The sequence below is a fragment of the Pteronotus mesoamericanus genome, unplaced genomic scaffold (genome assembly GCF_021234165.1).
Source record: "Pteronotus mesoamericanus isolate MK-2021 breed Mesoamerican mustached bat unplaced genomic scaffold, CSHL_Meso_final contig_2, whole genome shotgun sequence".
Lineage (NCBI taxonomy): Eukaryota > Metazoa > Chordata > Mammalia > Chiroptera > Mormoopidae > Pteronotus > Pteronotus mesoamericanus.
Genome location: NW_026555084.1, coordinates 8,999,719 through 9,027,677, shown reverse-complemented (window position 1 = coordinate 9,027,677; position 27,959 = coordinate 8,999,719). Strand labels below are relative to the sequence as shown.

Sequence of the window (27,959 nt, the reverse complement as noted above, 5' to 3'; positions counted from 1 at the left end):
GATAGAAGAAACCCAGCTGTGTATATATAAAAGAAAATCTCCTAAGAACAAAATTTCAACAAGACACTTTATATTAATAGTCATCACAGGAAAACAAAACATAGTTATCTTCAAATTTAAATTTATTACGACATTCAACTATGTCTGTCAGTCTACATCCAATTTTGCTACTAAAAATAAAATAAAGTCACATCCCACTTTAGGAATACCGAGTCTGAAAAACACTTTTTGAGCCAAGCCTATTGTATAAATAAATGACTAATTTCTTTTCATATCAAAATTCCCATAAAAAATTACATTCCCCCCTCCCCGGTTCTAACTTGTAGCCATGATGAATGTAAAAATTTAAATATGACACATCCTTGTCAAAGAAAAGGTGCAAAGTCTATTAACAGCTTTAAAAGTGGCATTTGCAGAGTGTGATCATACAATAATGTACTCATTCCCAAAGTGCAAATATTGCCATAATTTAACACTGTTTTGATTCAGTTGCAAGAATTAAACATTACACAGGATTGAAAAGTACACTAGGGCCTTTATCAGTGCCCTAAAGCCCTTCCCACTTTGGTCTCCTACGCTAACCTGGATCCAAAGTGTTCATTAGAGTTTTAGTTTACTTCACACAGCCAACACAGTATACAATATATTAACAAAAGTTTCATATACACAAAATATTGAAGACTCCATCAGAAAGTTCGAGAGTCTCAGATTACATGAATGTACCCGCAAGGCCCAAGTACCCGCCCGCCCCTCCCCTAAAGCACATACAGAGTATATGAGCGGGTTTCGATCTCTGAATACAATCGATGCTTTTATATCTTTGATTTCAATCAATGCAATACAAAACTCAGTAATCACCAGACTGAGCTCCAATTAGCTGAGGGAAAGCGGGTGGAGAAAGGGGCTGGTCACTACTCATATTCTGTAACAGAATGATCCTGTCCCACAGAAAGCAACATGTCAGTTCCACTTCTGCCTGCTTCATCCCACTGTCCTTATGCTCTTTGTCTTCCTTTTAGCCCCTTTCAAACACTCGAATCTGATTTTATTTATCCCTTACACATCAGGGGCAGTTTCTGAAGTTGTTGAGGTTGAATTTCCTTGGCAAACCTCTACAAAACATCAGCACAGGATATATATAAATACATTTTGATTAGCATACATTGCAAAATTTCTCCCACAATGTCAAGGGCATGAAAGCAGGTACTCTCCACTGAGAGTACTTCCTGGATTAGATCCTTGGAATGTCAAGCTTCCTGTCTAATCACCTCATACCTTCGTTCCTCAATCTAAGCGCAGGTTCCACGGGGAGCTAACTGCCCCTCGGAGTGCCACAGCGCTCCTCCTGCCGCGTCTCTTCTGGGGTGACGCTGACAGGACACGCTCCAGCTTTTGCACTAAGAGCACGTTCCTTGGGCTCACGAGTCCCTTTCTGGCTATCTGATCCGCTGACAATGCACTCATTACTGTCCCTAGAGCCTTCTTGCGTCCCGGTCCCTTGAGGATGCTCTTGATCCGGGGGTTCAGTACCTTCCTGAAGTGCGACGTTTTGCTCAGCTCCAGCAGGAGGCTGAGGAGCCGGCTCAGTCCCTAACCCTGGAAGCTGTGAGGAGTTTTTGAGGTGGCAGTGGCACAAAGGGCAGGTCTCCTGGACATAGAGCCATTTCTTCAGACAGCCTGCGTGGAAGAAATGGCTGCAAGGCGTGATCACAGCAGATTTCATGTCCTGAAAGGGGGAACAGAGATACCTCATTAAAAGCCTCTTACCTATAACCTTTGCAGATACCCCCAAAAGTCCTAGTTGGAACATTTCTTTTCCAGAAGTTCCCCAGAGAAAATCTGTAATACAGATCTTAGAATAAAACTTTATATTTTAGTAATAATCTTCTTGCCATCAGAGACCCCCCCTTTACACAAATAATGCAAGAACCACTGGCTAAGTGAATTTCAAAAATATGGAAAAACCAAGTATGAGGAAGAAATGACCCAGGCTTTCAGCGGGTCCTGCCTGGTGTGAAGCACGAGGGTCACACACCTGTAGCAGTATGATTACCGGGCCCCGTCGGCGCGGCCCAGTAGCCAGAACCTCAGAACACCTGATGAACACCTGACTTTTCCACAGTTGAACAGATTATTCCAAGATGAGATTATTGGCAAGTAGAAAAAATCAGCCACAAAACACCAGGGTATTGGCAAGGAAGTGGCAATTTCAATTTCCATGTATATATCCAGTTTTCAAGACACGGTCTGGATAAGCCAGTGTTTCTCACCTTGCATCAGAGTCACCCACAGTGTTTACTAGCCACGCATATTCTTGGGCCAGATGTTGATGACTGAATCAGGGTAGCTAAAGATGGCACTCACAGAGCTAGAGTTACAGCAAGCTACCACGTGACGTTCGGCACACTCAAGTTTGACGGCCACGCAAGACGAGGCGCTACACTCGGCATTAACATCCTTGCTTAAGACACATTTGGGGAAGAAGGCTGAGGTCATGAAGTTTAAGTTTAAGATAATACATTTGGTGAATTGACCATTAATTTTGTTTATAGTCTCAAAACAAGGAGTTGTGGCTATCGCAGAAATTCCTTGCCAAGAGCTGGTAACACCTGGGAGTCAACTTTAAGCAGAAAGCCATCCAAGGAAAAGCAGCCAGCTGGGAAGTTAAGCAATTGGACTTTCATTTTCTGTGTGGTATCAGCAGGTAGTTCGAGCACCTCAAAAAAAGTGATGTGACAACAGGAAATATAAGAAGAGGACTCAAATCCCAGAGGTGGAATATTCAGACACAGGCCCCTAAGCTGATGTGCCCTGAATCTGTCATTGCTGCGCTCTGTCCTGCATATAGCAAGGTACTTGAGCACCAGGGAGAAAGGACCAGAACAACGACCACTGAACTCAGGGGAACTGACTTTACACGCCTCACACCCAAACATAAAAACAACCTGAAAAAAGTCATTTTGTTAGTACCCAAAAGTATGTTCTAATAACAAAAGAAAATGGTTAACTGCACTTTACGCTTAGAAAAAAGTGCTTACTCCAGATGGTCTTAAACACACACACACACAAGTGCACACACACCCTATCGAACCCGCCACGCAGCCGTGGAGGGAGAGCACTCCCTGTGTCCCCACTGATACTCAGCAGCCCACACCCCAAGAGTGATTTCAGGGAACAGCTTCTGCTGTTGCCCATAATTTCTGTCTACACTTCCCACAGTACAGTTCAGCTGTAAAAGCTGCTACCCAACCACTCCCTTGCACAGGTGACTGGTGACTAAACTCTAGGCCTATTTTCTGTTGTTATATTTTCAAGCCGATTTAAATATCATCTTTCAATGTTTAATAGAAGGCAATCATCGGCTCCACATGGCGCATGTACGAAGGGCAGGAAGACTGCAGTAGTACACCAGCTGGCTGCCTCTGCCACGCCTCCCCGCCCGGCCCCGCATGGAGAGGCCTGTACCCACAACAGACGTCCATCAACCCACAGGAACCACGTACCCTCTCCTCCTACATGAAGTAAATAGACCCTCTTTCCCCACCCTGGGAATACCAGAAGGAAGAGTCAGAATCTTGGCACACCACTTTTCAGAAGCTGCTGACTCCCGAATGATAGTATATACTTGATGGTGCATATATTTATGTGTGTGTAAATGTGTTCAGGAGTAAAATATAAAATACACCTGACCTGTTTTTCCTTTATTTATGGGTGAGCAATAATGTTGAAAATAACAATATATTAGAATTTAAGGGACTAAATTTAAAAATTTAGAAATAAAATGGAAATATTTTATCAGGTCTAGTAATTTCTGGGGCCCACTTTCTTTGTACCCAGGAGATAATTCTGCCTGAGAATTTAACTTGAATCTGGTTAATGTGGTTAAGGTCCCAAGGGATACACCATAGGACCCACCCAAACGGATTCTTACTGTGCAACTTACCTGATAACAGATGGCACAAATATCATTGTGCTTCTCAAGCTGCTCTTTCGTAGCAAGGGGTAATGATTTAATCTTATTCACGGCATCCCTGCGGAGAAGGAAGCTCTTCCATCCCAGCTGGGCCCGGAGCCACACATTATAATAGGAATGGATGAAGATGATCATTGAACCCATTACTGTCCATTCTCCAAAGATGGTCTCTGAGACGCCATAGGCCACCACACAAAGGGCCACCAGAAACTCCAGCAGGCGGTAAGTGCCGTTCACATAGTAGATGACATCGTCCATATTTTCTACTGGCTCTTTTCTGAATTCTTCAACCATAAATAAGACATAAATAAAAAGTGTTCCCAGAACCTGAAATAAAAAGCATGTGCATTAGAACAGAATAGGATCAGCCCTGGCTGGTGTGGCTCAGTGGCGTGAGCACCGGCCTGTGAGCCAGGCCACAGTTAGGGGTGAGTGGGAGAAGCAACCAATGCTTCTCTCCCTCTTTTCCTCTCTCTGAAAATAAATATGACCACTAAGGAAGATTCTTCATAGACTTGAAACATTAATACATTCATAACACTTCCAGGATGCTGTATTAATATCTAGAGGAGACAGTGGTATAATTGAAACATGGTGATCTTAGTAATCCAGGCATTAGATAGGAAAAAGCCATGCCGTGAGACAGAACTTTCCTAAAACGATTCTGATTGGTAGTTAGTTTTCTCTGACTCTTCCCTTCCTCTTATTCCCTAGGTCACCAAGACCCATAAAAACTCTATCTGAATTTTCCTAATTCTGCTGTCATACTTGACCCTCAACTTTGAAAAAACTTTTACTTTTACTTTGAAGGAACGATGAATAAATCTTTACTGCCAGTCCTGCACTTTCTTTTACTTCTTACAGATCAGGTGGCAAAGATCCACCTTCAAATTACAATAAATTTATCATTTTCAGGGCAATATTGTTATCTGTGCGTATAATACACCATCATGTATTTATATGCATCATGAAACTATAGATGTTTTTGAATGGGTATTCACTAAAAAACAAACAAACAAACAAACAAAAAACGGGTGCCCCAAACACTGTATTTCATATAGTAACTACATTTGACAGTTATTTAATCAATTCAAAACTTACAGGACAACTCTGTACCATATCGTTTTGAGAAAGGAAAATTACGAAGTTTAGTTACCTTGATAAAAAATAGTAAGTGGCAAGACAAGTCTAGTATTTTAATAACTTACCTTCAAACCTCTATGCTCAAATAAATGTAACATATTCTAGTAAAGAGGGTGGGAAGAAATCACCTAAACAGGCCACTTCCAATCATAAATCCTGAAAAAGTTTACTTACTTTTCTGAAAGCAAAAATAAGAAAATTAGCTATTATTTAAGGTTAATTAATTCTAGGCTTACCTGAAGAGAGGTAAGAATGCTGCTAGAAATAATGATAAGAAGCCAAAAATCCATGTGGAAAAACTGGCAAATCATGTAAGCCATGTAAGCAGGGAATATCAGCAAAAATAAACAAAGGCTCACAGCACGAAAGTGTTTCCATAAACTCCTAGAGAAAAAAAAGAATGATTTTAACGTGCCTGTGACCTAGCAGTAACACAACCATTAGATGAGCCTCCGATGGGCGCCTGCCATGCTTATTAACTCTGCAAACACCGCCCCGCACGCCCTTTGTCGCGCCGGTCATGGCACTGGAGTTCAGGGCAAGCTGTGGCGCAGACCTGGTGTTTCCAAGCCGCACGACTCATTCCCTTCCTCCACACTCAGTCAACTGCCAAGTCCCATCAATTCTTTTTTTTTCAACAGTATGCTTTCAGTTTCATTCCCAGTCCTAGCCTTTTGAAAGCAAGTTCAGGCTCTTGTAGCATTAAACCTTAACAATTTTAACAGTATTTTGAGTTCTTACGTCCTATTCCATCATCTCCCACCCACTCCACCCTGTGGTGCACATCTCTGCTCCTACGCATGCAGGGTTAGTAAGACAAATGCTCTCTGATGAGCAGGTGTGCTAGTCCTCACAGCTGCTACGGCTGGGGAAAAACATGAACCTCTGCGTCAGAGGACCTACTAGCTGGTGCTCCTCCCCGGAGATCTACCCTGGGCACTGCCACCCAGGTTCATCTTCCTAAGGCTCTACTAGCATAATACTGTCAATGCCTTCTCTAAATTTCCTAGCCCGGTATTTGACATCCTTCATTCCCAATTTCTTGGTCCAAGCCTGTCCACATCCATTTCTGACTATAAGCAAATGTGGTTAATTAATTAGCTGTGTTCCCAGGAAAACACGAAGTCTTCACTCTAATCTCTCTTTTTCTAAACACTTTAAGCCAACTCAAGCTAAACAAATATATATATGTACACACACACACACACACACACACACACACACACACACGTAATATAAATCCTTTATCCTGGAATCACCTACCCTCTCAGAATTCTTAACACCTGTACCAATCACATACTAAATCGTAGTATTTTTTCAATTAGATAGATATTTATATATTGTATCTGTAAATATTTTCACTTATGTTTTTATTTTTATCAAAAAATTTTATGTGATGAAGAGACTTACGGTCTAAATGGAGGTGAAGGTAAACACACCTCGCCTCCTCATACAAGCACCGCAAAAATCACAACTAGACTGAGACAAATACCCAGAATCATCAGAAAATTTAACTGTATGGAAGGACAACTAATAAGGAATTAAAGAAGTCACATTCACCTAGATAAGTAGGAGGCGCAGAGCCACGGAGAAGCAAGGCAAGGTGCAGAGATGCGGAACGGGCAGTCCTACGCCCGTGTGTGAGGGACAAAAATCAGGGGAGGCACTTCAGGGGCAGAGGGTCCCCGCCACACAACGGGCCACCCAGCTCAGGGTTCCAGTGCCAGGAAGGTAAGTCCTCATTAACCTCTGGCTATAGAAACAGTGGGGTTGGGGACGGAAGAAGACACTGCAGGAGTCTCAGGAGCCTCTTTGTAGAGGGCCCACAATGGACTTAGGACTTCTACAGACTCACGACCTCTGGGCTTCAGCACCAGGGCAGCAGATGGAAGGGCACCAGTGGCCCATGGGGAGAAACTGAAGTGTCTGGCATCAGGACAAATGCCTGGAAACAGCTTCCCCTCTGACAAAACTCTAGAGGCCAGGCAGTGGCACTGTCCCCTACTGAGCCCTCCCCTACACAGAACCGCAGACCAGGGACACCATCTGGGAGACTCTATCAATCTGGTTCACACAGGTTGTCCGGCCCTGGTGAATACCTAAGGCTCTGCCCATTACAACATAACAGATGCGCTGAGACAAAAAAAAAAAAAAATATAGCCCAAATAGAAGAACAGATCAAAACTCCAGAAAAAGAATGAAGCGATGAGGAGATAGCCAACCTATCAGATGCAGAGTTCAAAACACTGGTAATCACGATGCTCACAGAAATGATTGAGTATAGATGCAAAATAAAGAAAGAATTGAAGGCTATGCAAAGTGAAGTAAAGAAATACATACAGGGAACCAACAGTGAAGAGAAGGAAATTGTGACTCAAATCAACGATTTGGAAGAGAAAGAAGAAATAAACATTCATCTGGAACAGAATGAAAAAACAAGAATTCAAAAAAATGAGGAGGCTTAGGAACCTCTGGGACAGCTTTAAACATTTCAACATCTGAATCATAGGGGTACCAGAAGGAGAAGAGGCAGAGCAAGAAACCAAAAACTTATTTGAAAAAATAATGAAGGAAAACTTCCCTAATTTGGTGAAGAAAATAGACATGCCAAGTCCAGGAAGCTCAGAGAGTACCAAGTGAATTGGACCTGAGGAGGACCACACCAAAACATATAATTAAAAGACCCCAGATTAAAGATAAGAAGAGAATCTTAAAAGCAGCAAGAGAAAAGGAGACAGTTACATACAAAGGAATTCCCATGAGACTGTCAGCTGATTTCTCAGAAGAAACCTTACAGGCAAGAAGGGGCTGGAGTGAAGTATTTAAAGTCATGAAAAGCAAGAGCTGACATCTAAGATCACTCTATCCAGCAAAGCTATTACTTAGAAAGGAAGGGTAGACAAAGTGCTTCCCAGATAAGGTAAAGCTAAATGAGTTCATCATCACCAAGTCCTTATTATATGAAATGTTAAAGGGACTTATCTAAGAAAGAGCAAAACTATGAACAATAAAATGACAACAAACTTACAACTATCAACACATGACCCTAAAAAATGAAAATAAAAACAAACTAAGCAAACAAGCAAAACAGAAATAGATTCATAGCTATGGAGATCATTTGGAGGGTTATCGGTTGAGGGGGGAAGGGAAAGATTGGGGGGAAAGGTGCAGGGATTAAGATGTACAAATTGGTAGGTACAGAATAGATGGGGATGTTAAGAATAGCACAGGAAATGGAGTAGCCAAAGAACTTATATGCATGACCCATGGACATGAACTAAGGAGGGGGACTGCTGGAGGGAATGGGGGGGGGGTAATGGGTGGAGGTGGGCAGAGGGGGGAAAATTGGGACACCTGTTATAGCATAACCAATATATTAAAAAATTATATATGTATGTATACCTGTATGTGTACACACACACACACACAAAAGTCTTACTGCCCAAATTTAAACTCCTTGAATAAGGAACAATAACCCATTATTCATATAGCAGCTCCTAAGCACAAAGGCTTGTTTGAAGTGCCAAATATAACTTGAAAATGTATTTCTGCTTGATATTTTTCAAATTACTTTCCAATTATTATTACCTTTTCTCACCAACTGATCTATCTACCCAAGTGCAAGGCCCCATGATGTAAGCAGGACAAAAGTTATCAATAATTACTGCACAGAGGAAGTCACAATTATAACTTTATGCTTTTAAGACACGCAACAGAACAAGAGAACTTTTAGACTTAGATTTCAGTTTCTGATTCTACTTGAACCCTACTTGTTGTCAACAGTGCAATTACACACAGGAGAAGAAACATAATTTTTCTTTTGTTTTCCTCCTCATACATTGTAGTATTTTAATAGTTTATTCCTTAAATGTACCTGAATTTAATATAGATTGAATACCAACTTCTAAAAGATAAATGTACAAAACCCCTAATAATTACCTTAAGCAGAATCTACAAAAATCTGTGTGTGCAATAGAAAAAAAGGGGGTGATTTCTACCCCCTACAAGTTTACTAATAGAACTACTTACTCTAATTACCCGAATTATAAGCAAGTAGATGATGTAGGGCCTTATTACCTCCACAAGGGATTAAGGGGGGAAAAAAAGATACTAGATACTTCCATTTCCTGGGTAAGTAAAAGCCAAAGTTAGTGTAATTTTTTAACATAGTGATCAAAAATCTAGAAAGTTGTCAGCGTGATCCCCAAATAGCTATCCCCTTTCTTAAAAACAACTGAATATAGAGACTTAAAATTATTATTTAATCATTTCTTATAAAACGTGAACCCAGATTATTTAAAATCCTATGAGGAAATGTGGATTTCAACCAAAATAGTTTGCAGTTTATGTCTGCAATGGAACTAAGCTGTTTTAATTAAATATCAGCATCTGTAATATGTTCTCTATGTAAAGCATCACATCACAAGGAGACAAAAAATGTAGCATAAATCATCCTTCCTACCTTTATAATATAGACGGAAGGAAAAGTGACCACACACAGTTAAGTGAGTGCTATACTGTGTGGGACCATCTGAATTAGCAAGTCAGAAAAGAAACTGAATTGTCAATATGGTAAAAATTAAAGCTAGGTACCTTTGGAAAGTGTTTTACATTGTTTCTTGCCACATTTCTATTATCAGAAGTTAAGGGACAAAAATAAACCTGTCAATAGTCCTCCTTTGAGATTCAAAACATAAATTTTTTAAAGAAAGGCAGGCAGGAAGAAATTACTGTAACAGTAGTTACACTATGCTAGGAGTGAAATTTTAAATCATTTTCTTTAGTAGGATGATTTGCGTTAAAACTATTTTTCAAAATCAAGCTATGACCCATTTATATGAAGTAATAATGTATTTACATATACACACAATTATATATATTTACATACCTACACAGAAAGTACATACATTATGCAGTTTTAAATTTGTGTCTAATTTTTGTGTGTATTATACATATATATGTCTTCTTATTTAAGCAGTTAAAATTCAATAAAAGCTCGATGCAGTGGAATTATGTATTTTTCCTCTCTTGCCTAAACTTTCTATAGTATTATCTTCATCTTATTAATATACGCTTAATAATTAATTAATGTCAAAAGGTATTTCCAGAGATGACAAAATAGTACTAAGTCAAAAACAACCCAATCTTTAGGTGGCTATTACCTGAGTTCATCTTTGAGTTCAACACCTTAAATGCTTCTAAGAAACCTTAGAAGGTTTCTTATCTGGGGATAAAAAGATAAATCTGACAAACTATAATAAAATGCTAATATGAAATGTCTAAAATCTGCTGTGAAAAGTCTATCTCCCACAACATTACCTGCTCCCTTACTCATTAAACACTACCAACGCAGCAATAAAATCAGGTATTTCAATAATCAATAATCAGTGTAGAGAGATGCTGGGAAAAAGTAGGTGCACAGAATTTTAAGCCATTCCTTATAGAATGTTCCTGTATAACCTATAAGAAGCCAAAACAGTATCCTAAAGAGCTAAATAATAATTTGACTTTTATTCCTTAAAATTTCCATAATATGAGATGAATGAACAGGAATCCAGAAAATAATCTTACCTGGCACCATGCGGTGCTGAGAATCCTGTTATGGCCTCAGCAAGCCCCGCCTGTCTAAAGCCTGTCCAAAGCCTGTCCAATGAGGCTGTTTCTCCGTAAACGTCTATTCTATGACTGCCTCATAGCCTTTTTCATTCATTTACATTTCTCTCAATGCTTTCTCTCCTTTAGCATTAACAAAGAATAAAATGATATATTATTTGTTATATTTATTAGACTAAATTTTATGCTCTGTTCTTCATTTCTAAACTGGGAAAATATAAAAAGTACTAAATTTCTATGAAGAAAAGTTGATTTGTAATACATGGCCTTTGATGTGACTTTTAGCTATAGGAATCTTGAGAGAGAAAACAACAGATAAGTCAGCCATATTAAAAAAATAGAAATGTAAAGTTGTTAACTTAAGCTAATACCAATTATTCTACCATTTTCTGCCTCTAAAACTGTATCTAAATCTTCAGACAACAAACTCATGTAAAGCATATTACAAAAATTTATTTTAGGAATTTTCTTACTTGTCTCTAGATGCTCCCAGTGCCAAAACAATAGGGTCTGCAATCTCCAGCATAGACTGCAGGATAGAAGCTACAACAATGAAAAGGATGATGCTGAGCAGGAATGCCCGGTGAACAACCTGTAGTTCGATCAGGCCCGTCTGCACGGCCAAGATTAGCAGCGTGACTCCTTCTGTCATGCCCCTAAAAAGCATACATTTTCAGAAAAACAAACAATAATCAGAATCTAATTCCAACAGAAAAATAACCTAAAGGTTTAGACTGTTGTTACATATTTGTGATCACTAGACAAAAATAAAAAAACCTGATCAGAATATTAACTTATCATGTAAGATCAATGTGATACTACACAATCATAATGTATCACTATATGTGTAAAACCTAATAGCTACTACTTTAGCATACAAGAGGAAAAAAGAAACTTCCAAAATAAAAGTGTTCTAACCGGACTATGATAATGAACAAAATACCTCTACCATTCTTAGGTATGCAATGAATTATACATATTTACATCATGAGATACAAACAGATAAAACCTTTCTGGAGAAAAAATTGCTATGAAATATAAAAGGAACATATCCTTCAACTCAATAAACTTGCTGGAAATAATTTTTCCTATGAATAAGACTACAAAAGTTAAGATACATGTATCAGGGGAAATAGAGTGGATGATGGATCATGTTATATGACATCACGGGGACACAATCAGCAAAATCCAGACTCTGAAAAATGGAGAAGGACTGTCTGGTGTCTTCAAATAATAAAATAAAAGAAAACAGTACAGAGATAGCAGAGATCTAAATGTTACAAGTGACTTAAGACACTTTTCAAGCCATTGCAATCTGGGTCTTATTAGGCTCTTAAGTTGGTCAAACAAAATGTTTTAAAACATTTTAGATAGTCAGAAAATCTGAACACCAACTGGCATTTGATGTCAAGGAACTCTTTCATTAGGAATAAACATTCTCTTGTAGTTATGTTTTTTTGAAAGATTTACAGATTGAAATGAAATATTTATAGGTAAAATGATATTATAGCCGAGATACACTCCAAGCGAACGCGAGCAGGGGCCGTGGACGCGGAGACGGGGGCGGAGCTTACAGAGGCAGGCCTGACACAAGACTGCCCATGTTATTGGAGATGGGCGGCAGGTACATAAAGGTGTATTTTACTATTCTCTCTGCTTTGTTGGTTTGAAATTTGCCTGATGAAGGGCTTAAAAACAAGAGACGTGTATAATGATACTCGTAACAGAATTACCTGTTAACAACAACAAGAGAGATAAACCCATATTTTGGAATACTATGCTTTCACTGAAAAGAGTGAGATGTATGTATGGGTTGACATTAAAAAAACAAAACAAAACACTATCTGATACATTTGAGTGAAACAATAAGATATACAACAGTGTCTATAGTATGTGGAAAAGAACCAAAAAGTATATATGTGTATGTACCTTTCCCTATAAGAAATTTTAAAATAGCAACAGGAATGCAAAGTAAACCAGAGGGAATACAGTTAATATTGCAGTAACTATATATGGTGTCAGAGGGGTACTAGATTTACTGGGGTGAACACTTCATAATGCATAAAAATTTCTAATCATTATGTTGTACACCTGAAACTAATTAATACTGTATGTAAAGTGAAATTGAAAAAATAAATCTTTAAAAAAGGAGAAGGGGGTAATATTTAAAAAACAAAATTTTAAAATAACCATCTATAGCTGTTACCTTGGGGGAGAAAAATGGGAAGTAGGGGGAGGGAGATGTCGCTTTCCTTTTTGTGCTTTTTTGAATGGTATAAATTTTGTGAATTTAGACATGAATCATTCTTCTTTCTTACCCCACCCCCGTCTTTTCCATTACAAAGGTGTTAGCTGGGACTGGCAGGAATATTGAGCATAGGTTTTTAAACTCTCCGTCATGAAAAAAGGAAAAAAACCCACTGCCCTGGTTGGTGTAACTCAGTAGATTGTGCATCAGCCTGTGCACCCAAAGGCTTCCAGTTTTAACTCCTAGTCAAGGCACATGTCTGGGCTGCAGGCCAGGTCCCCATCTGGGGGTGTGCAAGAGGCAACAATCAATGTCTCGTGCACATCGATGTTTCTCTCCCTTTCTTTCTCCCTTTCTCCCCCCCCTCTAAAAAATAAATAATATCTTTTAAAAAAAAGTCCTCCCATGTAATTTACAAGGTACTCACCATCTACTAATTCTGAAATAACTAATAAAAATTTAGAGTTTAAGAAAAGGTTATATAAACTTACACAAATGAAACCATGAAACTCTTATGTTAAATTAACAGAAATCATGACAAGTTCTAGAAATAGGTTTCCCAATACCAGATCTCAGTGATTAAATAACCATTCAATTAACTATTCTGTGTTCTTATTAACGCATCTTTTGAAACTTTTGACTAGTATCAAAATTATGTTCAAATATTAAAACTTTAAGAAAGTATCAAAAATAGAAACCTGATTTTAACAGGACTATATACTTCAAATGGAAAAAAACAGCTATCAAATATTTCTAAAAGAAATTTAGAAAATAGGTATCCAATATGCAGTTATATACATCATCTTTTACACATGGGAATTTAATTATTTTTAACAGTATTTTAATCCAAATTTTACAACCAAAAATATTTATTATTACTTCTTCAAGTTATATATAAGATTACAATTTATAGAGATATTCAGAGTTAAGAACTTACCGATTCATGGCAGGATCATTCATGAAAGCTCGATAACCCTGCAAGTAAAACTTGCACAGTGTCAGAACACCCAAGGCAACAAAAGAAACCGTGAAGACCAAACCCAGAAGAGAATAAGGAGTGCTGCAGCATTCGGCAATGCTAGGAGAGAGGAGGAAATATTGACAGATAAAAATTTTCCATTTGGAGTAAAAACATCTTAAGCTTTTAAATAATTTAACACCAAATTTGATTTGATCTTCATTAATTAAAACACTCCAAACTAAAATTTCAGATAATGTCTCCTAATCAGTCTATTAATTATTTAAATCCATTCTTATTATTACCCTATCCTACATTTTCCTACTTGTTTGGCAAATATTCAGTACACAGCACCATACATGAAACAAAATCTTTATTTTTATTCATGTACCATCCTTCAAATGCACCATCTCCTTAAAACTCTAAGGGTTTAAATTTTGTTCAAACCTTAAGAAACACATAATTAACATATTAGTAATATTCAAAAGAAACATGTGTAGTCGTCCACTGCTGCTTTTGGAAAATGTTGGCTGTTCAAATTGTTCTGACTGTACTGCTACTGCGGTGACGAGTCGGAATGCCTTATTCGACCAAACTGCCACGGGGCAGGTCTGTGCTGACTTTGCAGGCTGACTCATCTCACCTCAGTTCAACAGCCTCTTCCAGAGGTGCTTTAAACTTAATTTAATTTAGGTTTAGATAAGTTCATTTTATTCTGGGTTATTTCAAAAGCATGTCCAAAAATATAGTCTAAATCCATTTAAAAATAATTTTAGTATCAAGATTTAACATAAAAATTTGCTATGAATACCACTTAGAAGGGCAACAGGAAGGTCTTACACTAAAGCTTGGAAATGCTTTCATGTTTTATGCAAGTATCTGACTGAACATATTACACAGTAACTTACTGCCAAGTATTCTGCAAATATATGTAATATTATGTACCCATAATTTGGATTTAGCATTTACACAGCAACTAAGAAATGTTCAAAGCACTGTATCTTCAGTTCCAGAAGTGTAGGGAAGAGTTTCATTCGGATGGATTAGGGATTCATTCAGGGGAAACACACCTGTCCTTGGCTCCCTAGATAGGCCTTTGCGTCTGCTACGTAGTTATCCTTACTATACAGCTACTCACAAGCAAGTATCTAATTTTACACAGACCTATGTATACTATTTTATGTTAGGAATGAAAAATATTACCAACCATGGTGGCTGATAGCTAAAATAAATAATTTTATGGCATTTACAAATCTAATTTCTAAAATGTTTGACATTTTTCTCAGAGAAAATAATTTGTTTAAACAAACTGTCCAGTAATTGAAAAATAGGAAAATCATGGCTAAAAATAATACTAAAAATTTACTTAGTTCTCATTGGAAATCTGAAAGTTTTAGTGAAGATCCATACTACTTTTGCCTCCACATTTAAAGAAATCTTTTATACCCTAGGAATATGATTTAATCATTTTATTTTTCTCTTACTTTAGAAAAGAATGTGCTGTTATTTTTTTCAAAAGAGAATGTACTAAAGAAAACAAAACATTTCAATTCAACCTAGCTTTGGGGAAGTGAAAGAGTTAGGGAAGTTTATAAAACTTTTTCTTCCCCTCTCTCTTCAATGAGACATTTTATTGATTTTTAGTTTCTATTTTTTAGCTGCAAAAGAGACTTCTTTTTTCCCCCAGTTTATGTATGCTTTTTGTCAGTTTGTTTAGTCACAGTGATCTTGTAAACCTGCAATCCTCCTTTCTGTAAATAAGTTGTTCTTTGACAAGGCAACACACAAATAGAACCTGGCTCACAAGAGCAGCAAAAAGGCCAAAGAACAATGCTGGCAGAGAGATAAATTAAGCAAAGAGCCCTGTGGGAACCTCTCTATTAAAAACCCAATTAAAGCATTCTTATTTTGAGGGGAAATTTATCCTACATATAAAAAAAGTAATAGAGAGAAAAATTTGTTTGGCAATATATCTAAACCTCACCTAAGACCTCAGTATTATTTTCTTACTTTGTAACTAAGTCCAAATGCCTTCACAGCTTACTTACTGGTTTTTGAGCCTATTCACTCCACTATGCTATACTTCACTCAACTGTGCTTTACACCGTATAACAATCTGGTTTAAAACACAGCCAGCCCCAGAACCACAGGTTATTATTCTAACCACCAGGTTTTATCTCTTTCTCTTTAAATTCCGTTACTTTTTGGATTATTTTTAAATTCTTCATAAAAACTCTGTAACATTTACGTAAAAGTAAAGAGCAGTAAAACTTAGTAAATAATAGGGAATTAAAATGTGTTTGATATCAATTTACTGCATGTGTATAGAAGCTACTTCTCAATTTTAAGTTTTACTTCCAAAAAGACAAAATCTGACTCAGTGTAAGTTTATTCTACTTTTTTTGTTAAGAAAGGTACTGCCTTTTATTAATATTTAACCTTGGATAACACTTTGAATCTTAACAAATAACATGCTCCTTAAGGACCATAAATTTGTCTTGAACTTCTCATTCCTTGTACCACTTTGTACACAATATTCCATCATTTTGGATGGCTGAAAAACAACGGTTCTATTAACTAAAACTCAAGACTTTTACCCACTTATATTTACTTTCCAGGAGGAGTTTCATTCTTGCCTTTTAAAGTGACAATGAGCCAGAAAACAAAGATGTGTACCTTGCGATAGATTCTGAGGGTTTGGGATTCAAACCCAGAGTGAAAACTGACAAACGTGGATCTAGCATAAGCTCACAGCAAAGACAGTGAAGTGGGAAAAGTCTCCAATGACTTTTTTTTCCATACTAAACATTAAAAACCAAGTCAGAATTCCTTTGTGTTCAACAGTATAGTACTAAAATAATATACCCATTTCACCAGTTATCTAACTCTCGCTCTGTGATGAAGTAATACATTAAAAGTAACAGGGCACAGTGAAGGGCAGAGGTAAGTCACAGGGCGTGAGCTCAGAAGGGCGCAGGGTCAGCGCTGCTGCTTTCAGCAGTGTCCCCTGTGTGCCTTGGTCCAGCTCCCTCAGCTCCACAACAGTGATGATAACAAAGGCATCTATCTATCAGGACTGCAGAAAAGATTAAGTGTGAGGAAAACTATTTATTAGTGTGGCTGGCACATATTAAATACTGAATAAAGGATGGCTGTTTTTGGTAACATTTTTCTTTTATTGACCCAATAATTTAACTTGAAATTGAAAAAATATTGTTACAATTTGCTCCATGCCTTTTTACAAATCGCTTGCTGCACTCTGGTCCACACTGCAGCCAAAGGCACCACCATTATTATACTATAAGCACCGCCCTGTGTCACCAGACGTAGGCAACCACTGAATGAAAATTCCATCTTTAATTAAATATGAAGTACTACAATATGACTGATAAAAGTTAATTTGCAAAATTTAACTATTCCTAGCTTCCGTTTTGTTGTCCTAAGGGTATGTGCAGTATGGTATGCTCTTATAATTACCTTGTCAAGAAAAGGAAAAGAAGCCTCTCACGTGACGCAGGCTGGTCTCGAGTACTGAAATAGGAATAGATCTGAAGAGCAAATAAGACGAGCCAGAAAACCATGAAAAGTACAGGGACCACCAGCTGATTCCACAGGGACATTCCCAAGGCTAGAAGGCCATATACCTCCACTACCTGAGTAAGAAAATAAGATAGGAAAACGTATCTTGTTATGTCAATAAAGACTTTTAAACACAAGAGTTTTTTCTGAAGGACTTAAAAAAACCTGGATTGCTTTTATTGCAAGATGGTTTCAGATCAATTCTTTTAAAGGTAACGCTACACACATAGTTAGCAAACAGCATGTTTTAAAAATGTACTGATTTTTATTATTAACACTTGATCTGCACGCATCAAATAGCAACAGTAAACTGCCCTAACAGTTCAGGGACAGTCACATGCAGAGTAAAACTATATCAAAGGCAACACCAGGAGACTCGTTAACTTACATCTAATTAAAATGATCAGGAGGAGCATAAATGATGCAACACTGCTTGAGGGGCTAGGGAAAAATGAAATAAAACAATTTTTCACAGTTTATTAAGGGATGTCACTGATGATAAAAAGTGATGGAAGACAGAATAATCATTGGAGAAGTTTACTCTATTGTGAAGCCAAGATAACTGGCATAATTCCCCACCTGCCCTGACAATTAACAAGTTTTCCCCTTGCTCCTACTGTGTATTTATCATGCAGCATTTCTTTATTTGGTTTGCCAAGTGCATTAACACCAGGAAGCAAGGTACACCTAAAAAAAAGTACATCTATTTTAAGTCTATAAATTAGCTTCCCAGTTTATAAAACAATCTCTCATGCAACTGGTTCTCACAGTCTGAGTTGGCCTATGAGCGTAACATGACCAAGTTTCTGGAGTTACCAAGTCAGGGACCAGACCCTGGCAACACAACAGGGTCTCCCAGGCAGGCTGCACGCTCTAACCTAAGTGGTCAGCTGGTTGTGCCAGAATTCTCAAAGTAATGTTTCAATAAACTATACAGATCTTAAATTAAAACAACATGGACAAACAAGCTGTTCTGGTTTCTAACTAGCATCTCTCTAGGTAGGTAAAGATCTTTAAGTATTAAGTTAAAATACACTGACTTGCAGGTTATTCTAAATTTAAAATTTTTTCATCTGGAAGTCAAATTTTTCTGGAAATCTAGTCAAGAGTAACCTCTCTTTCCTTGACTGGAAAATAATGGAGGGGGGAAAAAAGGAAAATTGCTCAACTAGCTGTAAATTATTGGCAGCAAACTGGTCACTCAGAGGTAAAGACTACTTTTCCTCCTCTCCATTCAAGGAACAGACCACTTAAAAACCTGACAGTTTTCACTTCTTGCCTATCAAATTCTTTCCATGCCATGAACTTCATAATCTATAACGTGTTTTCAATTACAATACCAAGTGATGCATGAATCTTAGGGCAACCAAGAGCGTAAACCTGACATTGAAAAATGGTGGCTTTGTCCTTATGGTGATTAAATAAACAGTATCCCATCAATACTTACTCAACATCTACTGTTTTTTACAAACTAGGTTAGCTCCATGAGATTGAATTCAAAGGAAAAAATATATAAATTTGTATTACACAGCTAGTACACAGCAGCACAAGTAAAAACCCAAAGAAATCACTTCCCCTTACTGCCACTCAACAGAATTTCCTGAGAATTTCAGATGTTCCTAGCTGGGTTGAAAATAGTTGCTATCTTGAAACCATCAAACAGAATGTTACCATGGCCAGGACTGTGAAATAAAAGTGAACTAAATCTTTAAAATACATAACACTTACATCGAATTTTATCTACCTGTGTGTGTGGTTGTCAGTCTTACCTGAACCAATTCTCTGTATGCAGACTTAGCAAGGTTATAAGGTACTAAAAGATTAGACCCAAGAAAATAGAGAACTTCCAATCCAGTAAAAATCATAGCAAATTTGTTGATGATAACAATTGTCTCCAGAGGAACAAGGCAGAGTCGTGCTAGCAGAGGAAGCATGTGCGCAGAAAAGAGCCAAATCTGCTTCGTTTTCATGACACAGGAGCATAAAGTACACACCACCAACTGACCTAAAACAGGGAGAAGGCATTTAATTTTGAGATTTGATATCTGCAAAATAAAAACACAAACCACTGTCGATAAGGATGATGACACAGCTTTTCTAATTAAGATCTCTTAGATCAATTTTTAACTTCATCTGACCATAATTACATATTCAACATGTTCTATGAGTTCTGAGCAACAATTCCCAGGGACTTGGGGGGAAAAAGCAGCACAAATATCCACTGGTTTTCATCACATTCCAGATGGTATGTATAACATGAAGAGAGTTTTTCAAATGTCTAATATTATAATTCAATTACTACTATTGTAGATACAGCTCCTTTTTCAAAGGCGCCTGCGTATTTTAACTCTTCTGGTCTATAAGGGAAAACATAAAACCCAAGAGATACGGTTACTTGTTCAAGTTAATGCCGTGAGAACATTTATTCCTAAGCTTTTGATCTTTTTTTTTACAGGACCATGCAAGCCTTCTCAAAGGACTCAATTACAGTCAAAGCTAAAAATTTAAGCAACAAATTTTCAAACAGGATTATGACTAATCATTATGGAAAAGTTAGGAAATGTAGAGAAGTAAAAAGAAAAAAAGAAACCCTCAACTTCTTAAAATTCTATCATCCAAAGATCGCACTGCTAATATCTTGGGTCCGTTACGTGTAAAGTCTTAGCATTGTATTTGAAACCTAGTAAGTGTTCAACAAAAGTTAGCTATCCATATACCTTTTCAGATTTTATGTACATGAATACACATAAATCTTTTATATAAAAAAAGATGGCCCTGGCTGGTATAGCTCAGTGGATTGAGTGCTGGCCTATGAACCAGGGGGTAGCTGGTTCCATTCCTAGTCACGGCATATGCCTGGTTTGCAGGCCAGGTTCCTGGCTGGGGGCATGCAAGAGGCAACCAACTGATGTTTCTCTCCCACTTCCGTATTTCTCTCCCTCTCTTCCCCTTCTCTAAAAATAAAAAAAATCTTAAAAAAAAATGTATAATGTACATGATATTTTATAATCAGCTCTTTTCATTTAATAAATATTATGCATATATCTCTCCATAGTAATAAGTACATATACATTATTTTTTAGTTGTATGGCATATTACACTGAATAGACACAATGTAATATTAGCATTTGAATGTTTTAAATATTTCATAATTATAAAAAGCTTTGTTGTGAATAAGCTTACACAGTTACGACATACTTGGAAGCACATTTCCTAGTATTTCCTTTAACTCAATTCCTAAAAGTGGGATTACCAAGTCAGAAGAAACATTTTTAAGGCTTTTGACACATACTATCAGATTGCCATACAGAAACAAAACACCCAGTGTACAGGGTGCCCATTTTCCCACTGACTTGCCAAGAGTGAAAATAATTTAAGGGAAGTGCAAGGAATATTCTCTATATTTTTTTAATGATTTTTTATTGATTTTGCTATTAGTTGTCCCTGCTCCACCCAGTACCCCCATTCCCTCAGGCAATCCCCCTACCATTGTTCATGTCCATGGGTCATACTTGAAAGTTCTTTGACTGCTCCATTTCCTGTACTGTACTTTACATCCCCGTGGCTATTCTGTAACTACACATTTGCATTTCTTAATCCCCTCACTTCTTCACCCATTTCCCCACCCCACTCCCATCTGGCAACCATCAAAATGCTCTCCATATTCATGATTCTGTCTCTGTTCTGTTTTTAGCTTGGTTTTTAGATTCAATTGTTGACTTGTATTTTTTCCCATCTTATTATTCATAGTTTTGATGTTCTTTTTCTTAAATAAGTTCCTATAATAAGGGCTTAAGAATGATGAACTCCTTTAGATTTTTCTTGTCTGAGAAGCTCGGTATCTGCCCTTAAATTCTACATGTTAGCTTTGCTGAGAAGAGCAATCTTAGCTGCAGGTCCCTGCCTTTCATGACTTTGAATATTTCTTGCCAATCCCTTCTAGCCTGCAAAGCTTCTTTTGAGAAATCAGCTGTAACTAACTGCCTTTCTCTTGTTACTTTTAAAATTCTCTTTATCTTTAACCTTTGGCATTTAAATTATGATGTGTCTTAGAGTAGGCCTCTTTGCATCCATCTTGCTCGGGACACTTTGTGCTTCCTGGAGTTGCATGTTTATTTCCTTCACCAAATTAGGGAAATTTTCTTTCACTTTTTTTTTCAAACAGATTTCCAATTTCTTGCTCATTTTTCTCCTTTTGGCACCCCTATGATGGATATTGGAAAGCTTAAAGTTGTCCCACAGGCTGCTTACACTATCCTTTTTTTTGGATTCTTTTTTTCTTCTTCTTGTTCTGATTGGTTGTTTTTAGTTCCTTATGTTCCAAATCATTGACTTGATTTTCAGCTTTATCCACTCTGTTGTTTCCCCGTAACTGTTTATTTCAATTATCAATTAGTGAATCTTTTGCTTCTGACTAGATCTTTTTTTATGTTGTTGAGGACCTCACTAAGTTCCTGAGCATCCTTATAACCAGCGTTTTGAACTCTGCATCTCATAGATTGCTTACCTCCATTTTGTTTAGTTTTTTTTCTGGAGTTTTGATCTGTTCTTTCATTTGGGCCATGGTTCTTTGTCTCCTCATTTTGGCAGCCTCTATGTATCAGGTGGAGCTGCTTGGATTCCCTGTCTTGGTAGTGTGGCCTAATGTAGCAGGTGTCCTGTCTCACAGCCTCCCCTCACCCAAGCTGGATACTCGAGGTGCGCCCTTTGTGTGGGCTGAGTACACTCTCCTATTGCAGTTGAGACTTTTGCTCGTGGCAGATCAATGGGAGGGATTTGCCCAGGCCAGTCGGCTACAAGGACTGGCTGTGACCACTGACCACCAACCTATGCCCTCCGTGGAAGAACAGCTGTGCAGAGGCAGGGTGTCTCCAACATTGTCTGCAGGCTCTGGGATTTCCGAGGAGACGCAGGCCAAGATCATCCCTCGCCTGTTTTCTGCCTGGGACTGCCCTGCTTGAGCTATTAAGCAATCTGAGATGGCTGCTACCTGTGCTGGGCTTAGCGGTTCCCAGGTGAAGCCAAACTGTAAATCTACACTGGCTGTTGCTAGAGCCAAGCCTAGGACCACTTAGCATGAGGTATGGGGGCTGGGGATTCACTGAGGCCAGCTGTTGCTTGTTTGATCGGATTTAAGAAGTTGTGAAGCCTGAGCCAAGAGCAGCCATTCATATGGAAAAGTCACAGCTAACAGTTTGGGTGGGCCCATAAGTTGGGTGGGACTGAGTCTCAAGGAAGTCTCAGGGAATCTCCATGGTGGGGCAAACAGTGTAAGCCAGGTTGATGGAGTCTCAGGTAGGTCCGTGCCTCTGCGGGGGGAGGGCCGAGAAAGGAATAATGCTCTCTGCTCACCTTTCTGAGAGAAAACTGTCCCCCCAGCTCTCGCCTTGATGCCAGACACTTCAGCTCCTCCCCATATGCCACTGGTCCGTTTTAAGCTGTTACCCCGGTGCTGAGGCTCAGAGGGAGTGAGTCTGAGTAAGTCTGTGTTGGTTCTTTAAGGGGAACTGCTTGGGACTCCAGAAGTTTCCTCTAGGCACCGCAACCCTGGACTGGGAAGCCTGGTGTAGGGCTGGGACTCCTCTCTCCTGAGATACCCCTCCCGATTTTTCATCTAGCACACACGGATGTGGGGCCAGCCTGTCCTGCATCTTTGCCCCTCCTGCCAGTCTGGATGGATGTGGTTTCTTTAATACCATAGTTGTCAGACTTCCATTCAACTTGATTTCCAATGGTTCTGAGTAATGACTGTTCTGTATTTTAGTTGCAATTTTGATATTATGTGAAGAGGTGAGCCATGTCTGCCTATGCTGCCATCCTGACCAGCAATCCTAAGTTTTTTTAAATTTCTGTCTTGTTGATTACCAATAGCACTGCCATTACCAATAATAGTATAAAAATTTGCAATTTCTTGGTGGAATGCTTATTTATATCCTTTGCTCATTCTTCTACTCACATATGTAGCCTTCTATTGGTTGAGCAAGATAATCTCCTTTGCTATATGACTCTATTTTCTCAATGTGTCATTTGTCAGCACATTTTAATAACTTCTTGTTCTTCTCAGTATAAGTTTTTATTGTAAATATTCAAACCTACCAATCTTTTCCTTAATGATTTCCACCTTTGGTGCCATGGTTAAGCTCCTCTTACGCAAGAGTATTCAGGATGAAGCAAAAGTATGTGTACAGTTGTTCATATGGAAGACAACAATAAACTGTGTTTCATGTACTCACAACTGTAAACCTACTTCTGCCCTGCCCTGTATAAGTATACAATTAGTTAATTACCTATATTTTCTTTTAGTAGTCTTTAATTTAAAAATTATTATTTAATTTTAGAATAAAATAAAAAGATCTAAGTTGGTTTTCCCAGATGTTTAGTCAGTTGCTTCAAAACTAGACATTAGAATCATCTAATTCTTTTATCGTTAAATTGAAATGCAACCTTAGTATACGTTAAAATCTTTTGTATATTTGTATCTGTGTTGAAACTTGAATTTTTTTTTTTCCAATGATCTACTCTGATGACAATACCATACTGTTCCATTTCACTGGCTGGACAAGTCTCCTCTCATTGCTCCTTTCAGATTATCTTGGAAACTTTTGAACATGTTAATTTACGAATCACTTAGTATGGTGTCAGATTGGTACTAGACTTATAAGGGTGCTCACTTCATAAGATATATAAACATCTAATCACACATGAAAATAATATAACGTATGAAAACTATAATTAACAGCATGGATGGAACTGGAAACTATTAGGCTAAGTGAAATAAGACAGTCGGTGAAAGACAAACACTGTAAGATCTCACTAATAAGAGGAATCTAATAAACAAAACAAACTAATGAGCAAAATAGAGCCAGAGGTAAGACATCATGGACTGACAGCTGTAAGAGGGGAGGAAGGAGGTGGGGACTGGGGGAAGGAACGCGGAGGGTTTAGTCAAAGAACATGCCCATGGACATGGACAACGGTGTGGGGACTGACGATGGAAATGAGGGCAAGCTGGGTTGAAGGAGGCGAAGGGGTAAAAATTGGGGTATCTGTAATAGCACAAACAATAAAACATCAAAAATGAAAAAAGCAGTTTTTATAAAAAGGTATCCAGAAGTCCCAGACAAGCCTCCCTGCTTAAAAAGTCATTTAGTCAACTTCTCTTTCTGACAATAGAAAGCAAAACAATATTTTGGGACTTCTGTTTGTGTTCTATCCATATGTATTATTGGTAGAATAATATAAAAGTGGCAACCATTTTTACATATGGCCATTTATTAACAACCTATTTGTTATAACACATGTGGTATTTTCTCCCAAAGTATTAATTTTAGTCTTTAAAGAACTGATATTCATATAATGTGAAAAACATTCATGAAGGCATAAAAAAGAGGAAAACCCATGACAATGAAAAACCAAGGAGAGGCCAACAAGTGAGGTATGCCAACATATTACAGAGAAAAAACAAAGACATATGAGGCTGCTACTGGTTTTGGCCAGGCCACTCTTTCCCCTACCTGGGGGGGCAGACTGGAGCTTGTTCTCTGGAAAGGCTGGAACAGACCCCTAGACACCACAAACAGCCCAGGGCAGGTGAGGGGCCCAAATGAAAAGAGGGGATTGAAATCAAAGTCTGCACCCCAAAGATGAGATCTCTCTAGATCTCCAAACACTGCTACCACATTTGTTGGCTCCCAGTTCTAGTCACTGACACCAGCTTCCCAAAGAGAGCCCAGAAAGATTCCCCTTTAGGGAAAAATAACCAAATCCAAGTGAAATGACCTACAAATACACTTCACGCAGCCAGTCCCACCTGAACACCAACTGTGCTCACACCAGTTGGTAAGCCGTAAAAGGGATTCCAATCACCAACTTAATAACTCACTTTAATACAAATGATTAGTCAAGGCCTCCCAGGTACTTAAGTAAAATAAAATGTATGGCTTAAACAGCCTCAGATAGGGCCTAGGAATCAGTATTCATAATTCTTTTTTTTTTTTTTAAATCAGGTGATTCCAATCCAGGTTTGCAAAACATTGCTGTCCCATGAAAGACAAAGATGAAACCAGAGAAAAAGACTTCAGAGGAAATGGAGACACTGTAAGGAACAAAAGAAAGCTTCAAAGAGATATATTTAAGAAATGAAAAAGACTATCATAGCAGAAAAAAGTATCCAATAAAAAACAACAAGGTCCTTGATATTAAATATATGTAATAAGAAAATAAAAGTGTGGAAGATGGGAAATTTCAGCAAGTAAATCAAAAAGGGGGGGGGGGAGTAAGAAAAGGAAAATAGAACTGTAAGAAAGTTAGGGGCTCAGTGTAGGAGAAACTTTATCCAATGAACAGAATTCCCAGAATGGGACAAAAAAGAAAACAGCAGGAATGACACGTGAGAATGGAGACAGATGGTACAGGAGAGAGCTGACTTTCATCATAAAGTTGTAGTCTTTCCTGACTTAGTACTAAGAATGATGAGGAAATTTCTTTCTGGCAAAGCTTACTTTCACTGTGCTCAGAGCTATGATATTTAATTTTCCTTGTTCAGCATGATGTAAACTTCCTCTAAGCTCTGAGCATTCCCACAAGCTTATGCCAGCATACTCTGTGCCCCGTTCTGGGCTACAGGCTTCGTTTACCTTTCATGGAGGAATATGACTCATGCGCTACGATTCTCTTTAAGAGAAGATGACTCCTATTTAAGTGGAAGAAGGAAGGAATCATATTGTTAGTGGAAATCTCTCCTGTAGCTCCAAAAGAACAGGAAGTTGTTTATTGTGATGTGCCTATTCCAACTGGCAATTCTGAATAAATCAAAATCTCCATGTACTCTTTGGATTTCAGAAATCAGAAATATCTCCAAGAAATCTGCAACCCTAAGAAATGATGGCATATTCAAATTAGTTTTTCATTATAAGCTCATTAGTGAAGTGGAAGAAAAGGGGTAGAAAGTTACTTTAAAATCAAAACTGGAAAAAATATGCTACTTATTAATAGTTTATGGATTTTGTTTTATGTCTAAATTAATTGAATCTTAGTTGAGTATCCAGACTATTAGAGCCACTGAAAGGAAAACAAATGAAGAAAATGTTTCAGATTTATATTAAATTGTGTATTTTACAAGCTTTGAATACTTTACAAGCTTTCTAACCTAGCAAATATTTTCACACTTGCATGTTACCATTATTGAATACACCAACTCACAGGATGTATTCATAAAGCAACATTATCTTTGTCTCCTGTCTTTTAAAATCCATTCTGAAGATTAGTAAATCCCGTAACTTTTCTAATCTGGTTTAAATTACACAATCTCAATCTAATGATAACCGAAACTCTGAAACTGATTTCAGGTTGAGGCTTCCCCTCACTCTGGCTCAGGCCTCCTAAGGCTGTAGCTAGAAAGCCAGCATGAGAGGGTGGAGTGGGTATGGCAGGCTCCTGTCTCTTTGCCAGCACCATTTCCTCTCTTCCGACTTCCCCAGGCCAGAAACAGGTAGGGAAGAAGCAGAGGGAGGGAAGGAGGAAGTTTGTAGTCAAGTGTGCTCTGACAACGAACAGCGCTGGTGCTCCCTGGACTTGCAGGAATTTAAAACTGATCGTCCTCCTGGGCACGTTAATGGGTCCCTCTGAGACTGTTCCCGTCACTGTGGGTCTTATCTGCAGCACCCCTGGTGCTTTTTAGGTACCCTCCTCTGGCTCCTGGGAATCTGGAATTTCAATCCTTGTGGGGGCCTTGCCATCCTTCTAAAGGGCCCTCCTGGAAGGACCTGAGAAAATTCCATAGACTCTTGGGACCTTCATGTAATGCACAAGAAACTAACATCCTTTGCCTAAACAGATTAGAAGATGCAGAAAAACCCACAAGTCATTGTCACTTCACAACCGGAAAACTCGACAGCCAGCCACTCCACTGTTGGCCTTTATATCAGATTAAAATTGTAACATGAAGTACATAGTAATTTTTATTTCCTGGTAGCCTCATTTTTAAAAGTTAAAAAAAAGTGAAATTAACTAACAATGTATTATATTTAACATCCCAAATATCATATAGACATTCAAATTTGTATAAAAAATTAACAAGACATTTTGCATCTTTCGTACAGTCTTAGAAATTGGATGTGTTTTACAAGTACAGTGTATCTGAACGTGGACTCGCCACATATCAAGTGCTCAATAGCCACATGTGGCTAGTTTTGGATGGTGCAGCTTTAGATTTTGCAGCCTTGCTCAGACACCAGTAGGGGTATCGACCACCCTCTCCCCAGCCACAGAAGACATGTGACTCTCTAAATGGTCTACCACTGAATTCTCTAGATGTGATGGGCTGGGGAGGTATTTCAGAGAAAACAGTCTATCTAAAGAAATCATCCCTCAATCTCCAACACTGGACCTTTTAACACCTTCTGCATGGGTGAGGTCAAGAGTCACAAAACAAGTTTTTTCTCACT

General features: G+C 38.2%; 1 protein-coding gene across 4 annotated transcripts in view; it reads right to left on the bottom strand.

The window, feature by feature from the left end:
- Nucleotides 1-370: 370 nt before the first annotated feature.
- The window catches only part of RNF145 (ring finger protein 145), a 50,861-nt gene continuing 23,272 nt past the window's right edge, over nucleotides 371-27,959 (bottom strand). For all 4 annotated transcript variants that reach the window (XM_054568107.1, XM_054568108.1, XM_054568110.1 and 1 more), the window contains exons 5-11: nucleotides 19,284-19,519; nucleotides 17,413-17,588; nucleotides 13,915-14,055; nucleotides 11,203-11,385; nucleotides 5,353-5,500; nucleotides 3,944-4,300; nucleotides 371-1,726 (exon numbers count right to left, since the gene is read on the bottom strand). In XM_054568107.1, coding sequence (XP_054424082.1) covers nucleotides 1,313-1,726; nucleotides 3,944-4,300; nucleotides 5,353-5,500; nucleotides 11,203-11,385; nucleotides 13,915-14,055; nucleotides 17,413-17,588; nucleotides 19,284-19,519 — 1,655 coding nt within the window. In that variant the 3' untranslated portion in view covers nucleotides 371-1,312. The remainder of the gene's footprint in view (nucleotides 1,727-3,943; nucleotides 4,301-5,352; nucleotides 5,501-11,202; nucleotides 11,386-13,914; nucleotides 14,056-17,412; nucleotides 17,589-19,283; nucleotides 19,520-27,959) is intronic.